Source organism: Colias croceus, chromosome 3 (assembly GCF_905220415.1).
Source record: "Colias croceus chromosome 3, ilColCroc2.1".
NCBI classification, from domain to species: domain Eukaryota; kingdom Metazoa; phylum Arthropoda; class Insecta; order Lepidoptera; family Pieridae; genus Colias; species Colias croceus.
The window spans coordinates 5824134-5837330 of record NC_059539.1 but is presented as its reverse complement, the minus strand read 5'-3'; the positions used below and the strand labels follow the sequence as shown (position 1 = coordinate 5837330).

At 33.5% G+C, this 13197-nt stretch overlaps 1 protein-coding gene across 1 annotated transcript; it reads right to left on the bottom strand.

Moving 5' to 3' along the window:
• Positions 1-344: 344 nt before the first annotated feature.
• Positions 345-8635, bottom strand: LOC123706068 (chitin deacetylase 1). The gene is made up of 5 exons (XM_045655204.1): positions 8507-8635; positions 3649-3812; positions 2995-3244; positions 1769-2090; positions 345-1495 (listed from the first exon to the last, which is right to left on the bottom strand). Exons 1-5 carry the CDS (start codon positions 8559-8561, stop codon positions 667-669), a joined length of 1620 nt encoding a protein of 539 aa, XP_045511160.1. The 5' UTR covers positions 8562-8635; the 3' UTR covers positions 345-666.
• Positions 8636-13197: the final 4562 nt, after the last annotated feature.

Genomic DNA, 13197 nt, shown 5'->3' with positions numbered 1-13197 from the left:
GTTTTAAACCTTCTCTTTTCTACCGATGTTCCCTAGTTCGATTATTATTATTTTATATATACTTTCTTTCAATTATGTAGTTATACATATATTGTTATATGACGTATAGTCAATAGAAGGGGAGATTTGTAAAAATGTGCTTTAATTAATTAGGTGTAGTTGTTACGTGTGCAAACATTCTCAGCGCATCTTAAGCACTTTTTATTTCTTGCACAATATACCCACGAGTCGTGAGAGTATTGTTTTATCTGCTTGTTACATAGTGCATAACAAACGTGTTGCATAAATTGGGGCATATTTCTTATCTTGATAGGATGGATTAGATTTTTAAATAAAATGCAGTGTATTTTTATAGTATTTTGTATTTTAAATTTTATCCAACAGACTTAAAGTAGAAAAATCACATAAAGTATTAAACAGACCTATTAAATATCCATGTGAATCTATATTACATACATTTAGGTAGGTACTTAGACTACAAGCGGGATTTTGACCCGGTACATTTTTATTACAAGGACACATATTCAAAGTTTCTAAAGTTCAATTCGACCCTGATAACAAAATTGACATTTCGAACGTAAGACCTCAAATATGATGTCCGTGCAATTCGTCAATTGTAATTTAATATATCGACTAATTTGCACCTCCTATGGCGCGAGATCTCTTTCAGTAACGACCATCACCCGATGGGTCGTTCAACCATGGGTAATTGACGGGACACCTCAAGCAAGTTTGAAGGTTGATCGTTTCCCCGGGAACCTCCTTAGATGTAAGTTTGCAAGAGTGTGGAACCCAACAGGCTGGAGGTCCTTCGACTGAGCACTTTTCCCTCCAAGGTTCGAAGTTCTTAGCTTCAGAAATGGTACGTGGATTTTGGACCCATTGAATAACTTGTGTCATGGTTACGAAGTATACATCGTTATGCGTTGAAAGAATTTCGTCAATCCAGTATAGGAAAGCTTCTAAGTATTCAGGATTGTTTCTCAACCAAGCGGCGTGGAAGTAAAGACCGAGAGGAGCCCTGTTTTGATCGTAGTGTCGATCGAAATTGTGGTTAAGGAAGTTGTAGAATTGATCTCCAGACAAAATATTTGAGCAAGAGTCAACCATAGCGCAACCAGGCAAGTATTCGTCGTTTGAAGGATCTTCACGTCTGTCGAGTTCGTTCATAACCATTTCCCAGACAGCATGACTTCTTGTTGGGCAACTTTGAAGGTTACCGTGGCAGCGATGAGGCATACGGAAGTACATTGTGTAAGGCCATAGGGGTGGGTTGGAGAGAGGAGCGGTAATTGTGCTGTCATACAAAAAGGCTTGCTCTTCCATCATAGTGAACTGGTTGTTTCCACCGACACGGAGGTATGGAGCACGGACTCCGACCACGCTGTTATCTGTGATATTGGCGAACTTCTCGATGATGACTCTCATGCCAGCCATTTCTCTGCCCCAGTCGTCTACAGTAGCGTTGCTCCAGAATTGTTCATCATCGTTGTGACTGTAGAAATTTACCATATTTAATACATATTGTCGAGACATTAGAAATACTTTTTTATATCAGAGGAGGCAACAGAGACTTAAGGCATTTTAATGGTTTTAAACTAAATTATAAAAACTTTTTACTTTTAGTATTATGAATTTTTTAAATTGCGTTAATTTTAACTAATACTAATGATGAAAATGAGCAGAAAATAATACTTATGAAAACTTCTGTCATATTAAAATACCCAAGATTTTAAAGTAGAAATTATAAAGAATTATTGAAACTTACGTAATTGAGTGAACTGCAATTTCGTGTCCCTTTCTGTGGGTTTCTTGCACGCCCGAGTAGTTTGTGTACTTGTGTGAGACAAAGAATGTAGCCTTGATATCGCAACCATTTGGATTCTTGCGTTTTCCGTTAAATATTTCTTTGTACAGTTCGATATTGTTGTTATTAATAGCATCATCAAAAGTGATAGTGATCATCTGTGGGACATCTCTGGCTGGCAAATCGCCAGGAATCACTGTTCCATCTTCAGAACAGAAGCAGTCTGGCAACACACACTGGGACGTGTCACATGGAGGCGCCCTGTTGGGGTCGTTGTCGTTATCTACAACAAAATACAATCTTAAATGTAAAGCTAAAGACCAAATCGATAGGTTGAATAATTTATTGTTAAAATATCTGCCTATATGATTCTCGAGCCACTCCTTCGAAGTACATGTCTTGACACAAGTATTGAAACCTGTATGGGTACTTTCGCCCGATCAATTCTTTCGGCTCAACTTAACCGACGGTTAGTTGGATTTCACTTTATACCGTAGAGTATGTAAATAGATATAGAATTAAGCATAATTTCCAAATTTCCAGCGCTAAAATAAATATAATATGTTTGTATACAATATAGGTAACACGTTGGCACATTCAATTATAATTCATTTGATTGCACAATATTACCGGTTTACTTGGTTGCATACCTACTTAACTGTAAAGTTCACTGGATTTTCGCAACCAAGAGAAAAATTTTGCTTTGCTATGAAAAACAAAATAAAAAATCTAGTAGTGTACACTGTACATGAACTTTATTTAACAACATTCTATTTCAAGCTGCACGTAGCAAATTTAATTTATTTCATGCTGATAACTTCATTGTTATTCATAGAGTCACTTCAAACTGATTTCGAATAACACGACGATCAGATAATGGTATGGTATTTACAATTACGATAAACACGAATAATTGAAACTACTGAAAACTAAAACTTTAGGAAATCTAAGATAAAATACATTTTTTAATTATATAAAAAATAAAATATTGAAAAGACAAATCACTATTTGCTTACAGTATATTACAACATAGCATTGAGATGTTTTTTTAGGCCAAGTGATTGGCATTTCAGAGTCGTCGCTCGTCGCGCCTTGCAGGCAAGAATATTTTATAATTCATGTTATGGTCACATTTTTGTTCTATAAATGGAAAAAATATATTTTACAATATTTTTGCTGTAACTTACCGCATGAATTTTCATCAGAGCCATCGGCACAATCTTTCTCTCCGTTACAGAAGAGACCACGTTCAATACAGTTAGAGTCTCCGCAGGCTAGGAACCCGTCTTGGCAAAGTGGCTCCTCAGTATAGAGCAGAGGTTTGACTTTTCTTTCTTTGTTCTTTAGTTTACAGTTCTTAACAGCGTCCTTCCAGTCACATGTTTGCTTTTCGATGTCGAAGAATAGACCGGCTGGACAACGGATTGCTTGTATACCCTGTTAAAGTGATAAAGTATGAATATTTGTTTTATTTGCAATATTTAGTGAGATTTATTGTATGTAATTATATAAAAATGAATCGCAAAATGTGTTGGTAAGCGCATAACTCGAAAACGACTGAACCGATTTTGATAATTCTTTTTTTATTATATTTCTTGAAGTACGAGGATAGATCTTATGTAGAGAAAACGTAAACATGTACCACGGGCGAAGCCGGGGCGAACCGCTAGTATATTATATAAATATTAATATCATTAATTGTGTAATTATTAAGATTAAAAAGCTTCCGTCGAGACCAAATACGTTTATGGACAAAGTAAATCTGACATTGATTCCGATATACTCATATTATAATCATGAAAAGTGCGTGTGTAAAAGTAGTAATTGCCTATTGCACTGACCGAGGCAGTGCACTGGATGACGTCGCGACAGTTGTCGCCCTCGCCGGTGACCAGGCGGAACCATTCGCCAGCGTCCTTGTCCTTGCATAGTTCTTGCTCCAGGCTTTCCTCTTTCTTGGCTCCGTCATCTGCTTGTCGCCGCCAACGGTGTCCATAGACACCCTCTATAGAAAGAAATCAATTATGAAAACATTGTAACTCGAAATACTACTACTAGTTACTACGGAAACCTATACCTCCTCATGTCGACAAATTGTTGTTCTTGGGTTACGGGTTTTTTATCATTAGATGTAAAATGTCACTTGGATATATAAATGTCAAAGGTGGGGTGAGCGCACGTGACATTTGACTGTTTGAAATGTCAGCGCTTAAGCAAGCGACAAGGACGACTCTTTCTAAGTTCTGTCTATATCAAATTATGCATGGTATTTGATGCTTTGTAGAGGTTGTCGAAATTATTATAATTCGGAAAGGTCACGGAATAGTGGATTTCCTTGACCGCCGATTATTATAATAATGAATTCAGGAAATCTTAATATAAATCGGTTTATTTGCTAAAAGTGTTACGAATTGGTTAAGATCAAGAAATAAAAATAATGATAGCAATATATTATAATTTAAAAATTGTTTTTATTATGGGTTTCAAAAATACCTAATATCTCTAGTTTTATCGATATCGATATTGATAGACGATGAGATGTTTGTCAGTAACATTTATTAAGAGTGCGACACACTTATGAAATAGTTATCAGAAATTGATGCGAAATTTATGCGTGAACGCAAACAACGTAACATGAGGAAACGAAGGCATCGCGATATTATCTAATCTAATGGTCGAGTTGTGAGAGGCAGCCTTGTTGGCCGCGGCCGGAGCGCGGGCCCGCGGCCTGCGGGGCCACACCGCCCGCGCCACACCGCCTCACGCGCAATCTTATATCATTGTCCTCTTATCGATATATTGTTACTGCCCGACTTTCGGAAATCCTATTGCAAAACATTGCTCATACATACGATTTCTAATTATTATTAAATAATTGACCTTTTTAAGTGTTCTTATATTCACGTAGCAGAGAAGAAGTACTATTTTAAAATTCAGTACATTCTGAAGCATATGACTAGGATTTTTAATTTTATTTCCTGTTTATTGAAGGTAGGTTATAGTGACTGTAATAAAAGAAAGAAAAGCAGGAAATGTTTTTGTTGTGTCCGTAATGTGGACCGTTTTACAATGTTAAGTACATATACCTAGTATTTCCGCATGCAATATAATCCTCCATAATATGTTTTTAATAAGACTTGTTTAATATAATTAATATTAATGTTTATCTCTTAGCGAATTCAAATTAACTACATTAATACAATACCTAAAACAGATAAAACGAGTTCTTAGGAATTTCATAACATTGGTTATTTAGGTCTCGAAATTGAATACATAACTTGTCCTTATAAAATAATAATGTTGTTTATCAGATTGAAGTGTATGATTTTGATCTTTTATCAAAATAACGCATTACATAGAATACTTTGGAAGGTTAATTAGTCAGTTTAGGCATCGCGATGAATAAAACATGCCGCAATAAAAAATAGTTGTCACCGGAACGATAAATAAGAAACTTGTCCTCTTTGACCCGGATCTACCACGTGTTTGGGTGGCAATATGTTACATGGACTTGATCTCACGACACATTTAACCCTAAATGTATTCATTTATATTATGTACAAAGTACGTAACTTTCATAGGTCGTTATCTATTTGGTATTAATCATCATTAGTTTAAGTCAACGCAGCGAGTTGATGTCTTTTATATGCAGAGGAATATTAACGACTAACTACCGCAAAAATTTTTGTTTTTCTCTAAAAATAATAGATATAATTATGAATACTCGTCACATATATTTTAATTTTATGGACGATAGTAAAGTATACAGTACTGAAAATATTTATTAAATATAAATATAGTATAACCAGAGAACTCAAATGATCATTGACCTCTGGTAAATAAATCACGATGAATATCGTTGGACAAATAATGTATAAGTAAATAAATAATAATTGTCTAGGCTGGTGAGTGGCGAGGTAGTTGAACATATAGAAATGCGCGAGGGTCGGCCGCGCGCCGCCTGCATACCGATCAATCTCATCAATATGTACCACCCATGCTTGCCTTGTATAAATGCTATTCCTATATTGATAACGGGAATTTGTTATTTATGCGTAAGCCCGATTGTTCTAAGAAAGTTCAAACACCAAATTCCTTACCATTTCATTAACAGTTATAAATAGAATGCATTTTGAGGATTGTAAAACAATTAAATATTCATGATACAATATTCACAGATATGTGTAAATACAACTTCAATATTTTATACCACCTAGCATCTCATCCGATTTAATTTAACCATTTTTTTATTTACTTTAAATTTATAAAAAGAATTAAACGACGTTTGACACAGTAAATAGATGGATAGTTATTGAAAGTTTAGTCGAATAGTAATAGCGAACGAAATAATAAAAACTATTGTTAAATCTGTCAGTAGAAAACAAGACTTATTGCAAAAGTGCAGTTACACTTTTTGTTGGGGCTTTCACCATTGTCTTGAATAGGTATACCGACTACCGACCCGATTATTGACTCAGTAAAACATTAAAGTAATTTGATAATTTAGATATATGTATATGTATTTCTTATCTATACATAAATATAATATTTACAATTAAAATGTTGTCATGGATAGCTGCAAAAATATCACTCTATTAAATGTACCTAATTAGAAATTAACTAATTTTTCATAATTCTTCAGAAACTTAATTAGACAGCGATTACACCATTTGGCAGTATAGTTTAATGATACAGGATTTTGGGGTCAGACTACGTTGACATTTACAATAATATATCAATTTGTTAAATAATAATTAATTGCTAAATTATATTTATTGGGTTAATAGGTATAAAGTAGCAGAAGTTTAAACATGTTTATGAATAAAAAATTTGTATGAGTAATAGTTAAATTTACATTAATTTGCTATTTAATTAATATGTTTAATATTATAATTAGCATTTAATGACAAAGCTTTTATATCCACGACAAAAGTTTACATTTGCTAGTAATAATTTCTACATAATATGATATCGTATCACATCTAGTTAAAGTAAGTTAATGGACATAATACAATAACAATACACAACAAATGCTAGAGGTTCATGCCTGCAAGTATCGATGACCGATTACATGATAGCAAGTTGGCTACCTGACGTGAGCGCAATCGACACCTTCTCACGATAAATACCACAATGAGGTTATCAGTTTCATATTTATATAACACGTAAATATTTGTTTAATTTATACACCCTATAAATATACATGCAATAAATAACCTTTGACTTAGCCAGGCTTAAAGGTTCAGTTAACATTTCATGCGTTGAACATCTTTGTTCCTATGTTTATGATTTAGTATTTGGAATGTAATTTAAAAAATATGTATGTATTTGAACATTATTTTGTGCCTGATATAATTGGATTATAAAATATATTTCATGATTTTGTTTTTAGAAACCAAATTAATGTTTTTTTAGTTTTCATAAACTTAAAATACATAGCTCTGTATGTTTTTGCTTATACATATGGCTTTTGAACTTCAGAAAAGAGTTGTTCAGACATTAAAGCCTATTTAGTACTGTCAGTCTACTAAATATTAATAAAAACGCTGTTAATATATACCTACTTTTAAAATAATCGATTCAAGTTTGTCATTATACGATGTTATATTGATGCAAGGCACGTTTTAACTTTTTTAATACTGTTTAGCGACGGTGATAACCTTGACCCCTTGGTCTTTTGCGATTTTAAGTGTTTTGTTTAAATAAAATTATACTTAGGTACTTCTAAGTACTCATTGGACTCATTCGTACATAAAAAATGGAAAAACATAAATGTACATATAATAGGTATATGCTTCGAGTAAACATTGCTATGAAGATGATTGATGATGATTTCATATTTATGGACATGGTAAATAATTACCGGTTATGGTAATTTGACAACGAAACGAAAGAACATTATTTCTTGTTTTCACCATATAAATATCATATCGTGAGATGAACGGTATTCACGATAATATATTATGTGCTGCGCAAGATTACTTCGGCAATGCAATACCTACTCCTTCAAGCTACGAACTATACAATGTGACGTCAGCGGCGCAACCGCAACGCAATACATCGAATGTGAAAGTTCTCGTACCTACAATACGCAGCTAAAACGAATGCCAAACATTTTTATTTTAGTAATAAAACCTTAATAGTATCTTAAAGAATTATATAAGTATGCAATCGACGCTACCGCCTTTTTTATGCTCTACTACCCTCATTTGAATAAAAGTTATAAATCGTATTATATGACAGCCTATCATGACCTTATTACATTAGAGTGTGCCGAGTGTTGAATAACGATCATTACATGTATTTGCATATTATTATAACACATATGATTGCCTTCTTGTATGCTATCAAATCCATTTTAAAAGTTCAACTTATACCGGCACTCATGCATAATAAGGTTCGATAGTTGTCAGTATGGTATCGCTTGAGGTTGTCCTTGAATGGCTTGCAGCACGTTGATTACATTCTTAACTTATTCGATGCAAGGAGATCACGTTTAAGTGCAATTTATGAAAACTCGATAAAGGCAGGGTCTATCTCGCGACGTTATAACTTAGAACTTCACTGTTCACTCAAGTGCCGCACTGGATGTTGACGTAATCACTATTTACTTTCGGTTGTTGGGTTATGACGTAGCGCCACCTGTGACGTCGCGAAATAGACGGGATCTGGATGCGTAATATAAAGGTTAGGACTCACCGCAGACGAACAAGAGACACGCGGCCAAAGTAGCGACACGGGCGTAGCGCGCCATGACGGGATCACAACAGGTCGCTGCGCGGCCGCCGGGCCGTTAAATAGTGGCCTCAATCTGCGCCCCGCCCGCCCCTCTCGCCCACAGCATTTACACTTCTGCCAACACCCTGCACTCATCAGCTGTGAATCACCTGCATCTCCAGGATGGCACGCTGTTTATACTACCTATTACGCGTTCTTATCTTTGCATGCAGCTAATCTGCAGGCATGCACAGACAAAACTCGCATGAAAAAAATTGTATGCTTAAACCATCATTAATATAATAATATCACATCTTAAAGCGTCAAAATGATGTAAAAGATCAAAAATTTCATGTATAATGTTTAGGCTAATGGACATGAATACCATCATTCATTAAATAAAATATAAGCCTAAAGCTTAAATTTAATCGTAACAAAGCATCGAAATTATCTATTATGTATTTCTTTTTCCTCTTCGAATATTTTTGTAGGTTTTCTTTAGTCTGTTTCTATTTCTTCTTTTCTTTCTCTAGAAAATGAATAATATCGTCGAAATAAGTATTTTGAAAATTTTTATTATATTTTCAATAGATTTCAAATAGAAACAAGGTCTCGAACCCCACGAAAAATACCATAACGCTTACAATTTCGCTTTAGAACCGAACTTTATACTAAAGGGGACTGCAAGATTAGATGGATTCATTCTTATTATTGAAATCAAAATAGTTAAAAACGCCTTTTGTAACCATTGGGTACAATCAAGAATTTAAATAAATAAATAAATACACATTTTGATTTATTTGAGCATCATAAATATACACTATAGTTATATCAGCAGATATTGGCTTGGAAAATAGACAGAATAGGCGCGAAAGTAAAAAGTAATTCATTTTTATGATCTTCATTCGATTTCGTAATATTAGGAACCATCCATAAAGCATGGAAGTAAAAAACCATTAAACTTTTACTAAAGCTTTTTAAATACCGAGGTGGAGTGGCATATAATATGTAATCTGCACTTAATTACATAGAAAGGGTTATTAAGTATAGTTAAGATTAACACGACTTATAAGATCAAGGTCGTGATGCGCTCTGTAAGTAAAATATTACATAACTAAAACAAATTCCTAAGCAGCTCGTTTCTTTAAGACCTCCTCATATTTTAAATGGGCCTGCCTAAAATTTTGGGCTTTTTTATTAATTTAATTTAAATCAGATTTTCATCCATATAGTTGTTGGTATACCTTAAAACTATGTAAGTATTATAATTATACAATGAAATGTAAAAGGTAAAGACGAAACAGTATAATCATTATTTTATTTGACAAGAATGTTTCTTGATAATAATTCCATGGTGTTTCCAACGATTAGAGTGTTTCTTTTTGTGTTTGATACCGTAGACACACACAGAATACATAATAGTAGCTAAACGCTACCGTAGATCTTCATCCTTACTTTATTGTCTTTTGATCTCATTTTAGAAATTAGAACATACAGCGGTACCAACCACAGGAACGTCAGTGAACTTATTGGGTATAATTAATGTTTTATTGCATTACGTTTGTTCTTAAAATAAAATATATTTACTAAGTGTATACTTATTCCAGTGATCACTCTAAGCATCCCGAGATAAATACAGTAATAATTAATAAACTTTATAATAAAAGAAAGTTATCAAATGTGTTAATATAAATTATAATATGATTCAAGTCCTTTGCGAATACCTTTTCTAAAATAAATTTTTAAGTTTTTGTAGTATTCATCATAGATACAGTTTAGACATGCCATCCAACTACCTATGTCAGGCGAGGGCTAAGATTTTAAAAGTTTGTATGTGTGTTTAATTCTATGAAACAGCTAAATATAGATAGGTGTAGTTAATAATGCTTTTATTGTGAGGAAGACAAAAAATGTTTGTTATTCAAATATCCTTAAATTATATGCTCGGTTTATGGAACGATAATGAAAAATTGAAAATTAATTTCAGAGAAAATTTGAACTGAAAGGCCGGCCTTACATAACGGGAATGCCTCTTTGAATTCAGAATTCAGAATGGAGAATTTTCTTTCAATAATTTCCATTCTTAAACTATTGAAACGAAATATTTTACGATTTAATTAAAGCTTTTAATTAAACAAAATTTTTGCTTTATGCAATATTCAAGGAATTATTAGTTAAGTGATACTTATAACGTCGTTGAGTGATAGGTACAAATGATTTTTTTTTAGATTAACCTCTAACACCAGTAATCCCATCGTTACTTGATAGGTATGCCATTAATTTAAATGAGAGGATAATTAATTAAAAAGATACTAAACAGTTTTCTAACTAATAGTGTTTTTATAATTAATAAAACTGGTCGCATGTGAAAATTGTACCAATAGGAACTAGTTAACAGACCAAGTTAGTTAGCTTGTAAGGAAAAATGATGATGGATCATAAGATTGATGATGATTGATAGGTGTAACTATAATAGCTACCTAACACAAAACGAGAAGCGTTTATCTTGCTAAATAAATGAAAGGACAACATTACGTGTTGTATATACATTAATTATTTATTGCTATATCTACACTAATATTATAAAGAGGAAAATTTTGTTTGTTTGTTTGATTGTAATGAATAGGCTCATAAACTACTAGACCGATTTTTAAAATTCTTTCACTATTCGAAACCTACATTATCCACGAGTAATATAGGCTAGGTTTTATCCCGGAAATCCCACGGTAACGGGAACTATGCGGGTTTTTCTTTGAAAACGCGGGAGAAGCCGCAGGCGGAAATCTAGTTTTTTTATAAATAAAAATTAAAAGGTAGCCGTTGGATCAGAAAAAGTGCAGTCATCATTCCTTTTCCTACTCTAAACTAGGTACTTACTCGAACAACAGAATGCACCCTCATTTTGTGTTCGTGATACAGCAGAATAGCATTTATTTTACCAAACTTAGAAAACGGTAAGCCACGTCATCATGGAATGCAAATTGTTTGTGAAATACAGGACACCTGGGTTTGTTAAGGTCATTCCCCTGAGCTCTGTTAACTTGACAATTCGAAGATTTGAGCTTTATAAAAAAGCTGCCATCTAGGGTTCTATCAGTTGTGCCCATGTTGTGCCATTCTCCATCTCACGCTATACCTACAGACAGGCTCTTAACGGGCTTCGTCAAACTATCAATTACTTAATACTTGTAATTAATCAATAGGTAGGTAAAGATGCGTTAACAAAATATGTGTAATGATCGACTAAATAAATAAGGTTATTATTAATTATTTAATTATTGTTACCTTTTCTTTACAACTCCTAGTATACTCAGATGCAGGAACGTTCTTTACGAGTTATATGGTATGAAACAATATAACAAAGACTTATCATTTCTTAGTTACGTTAGAAATTATTCAAAAACGTTTAAAAAAGTTTGTTCCACTGCCAAGAGTTTGTATGTCAGAGATAAAATACGCAACTCTGACAATAAAGTTAAAACGGTTTAGACAATTATTAATGGTGAAATGGGCAAAAGCCAATCAAATGATAGTACCATAAAACTTGTCAATGCTGGTAGGGTCATTGACAAAAGTGCTGATGTTGCGCTTGCTTTTGAAGATTTCTTTAGTAGTGTCCCTGCTAGTATTACTAAGAAATTAAATTCGTCCTCAGCGCTTGCAGAGTCCTTTTTGAGGGACCACGTTGCTGAGTGTAACAAATTATTTGAATTGCGCCACGTGACTGCTGATGAAATTGTTAAAACGTTTAAAACATTAAATTTAAAAAAAAACATGTGATCTCTGGGGTATGTCTGTTAATTTAGTAAATAATATCATAGAAAATATTGCCAAACATCTAGCGTTTATAATTATTTAATCAGTGTTGCGACTGTGGTATATTCCCTGATTTACTAAAGTTTAGCAAAGTTATTCCTTTATTTAAAAGTGGTGACCAAGAAGACTGTAATAACTATAGGCCAATTTCCATATTACCAACTTTGAGCAAAGTCTTCGAGAAATTAATCTTAAACCAATTAAGTAGTCATTTTGCATCAAATGGTTTACTGCACGCCAAACAGTATGGTTTCACAAAGGGGCGCTCTACCACTGATGCCGGAGTAGTTCTTTTGTCACATATATACAAAGCATGGGAAAATTCAAAGAATGCTTTGGGGATATTCTGCGACCTTTCTAAGGCTTTCGACTGTGTAGAACATTCCACTCTATTACGGAAACTAAATTTTTATGGTATCAAAGGTTTAGCTCAGGATCTCATAGCTTCATATCTTCAGAACAGGGTACAAACCGTTGTCGTTAATGGAGAGAAATCTTGCGGTGCGCCGATTAACATAGGTGTTCCGCAGGGATCTATCTTAGGACCATTTTTGTTCTTAGTGTATATTAATGACCTACCTTATTATTTGCAGGATATGTGTGAAATAGTACTGTTTGCAGATGACACCTCATTAATATTTAATGTGGATAGACATGACACAAATGTTGACGAAGTAAACTCTGCTCTTTTACGCATATCCGATTGGTTTAATGCTAATAATTTACTACTAAATGCAAAAAAAAAAACAAATTGTGTAGAATTTATCCTCCCAAATGTAAAAAAGGTGAAAAGGAATATTATTTTAAACGGGAAGGTATTATATATACCCTGTGGAATCTACTGTTTTTCTTGGTTT

What these genes read in the sequence shown, in the direction of transcription:
- LOC123706068 (XM_045655204.1), bottom strand. Translation starts at nt 8,561, where the DNA reads ATGGCGCGCTACGCCCGTGTCGCTACTTTGGCCGCGTGTCTCTTGTTC. An exon ending in TCATCCAGTGCACTGCCTCG is followed by an intron (nt 3,245 to 3,648) that starts GTCAGTGCAATA and finishes TCACTTTAACAG; the next exon opens with GGTATACAAGCAATCCGTTG. An exon ending in ATTGCAGTTCACTCAATTAC is followed by an intron (nt 1,496 to 1,768) that starts GTAAGTTTCAAT and finishes AAATTTCTACAG; the next exon opens with TCACAACGATGATGAACAAT.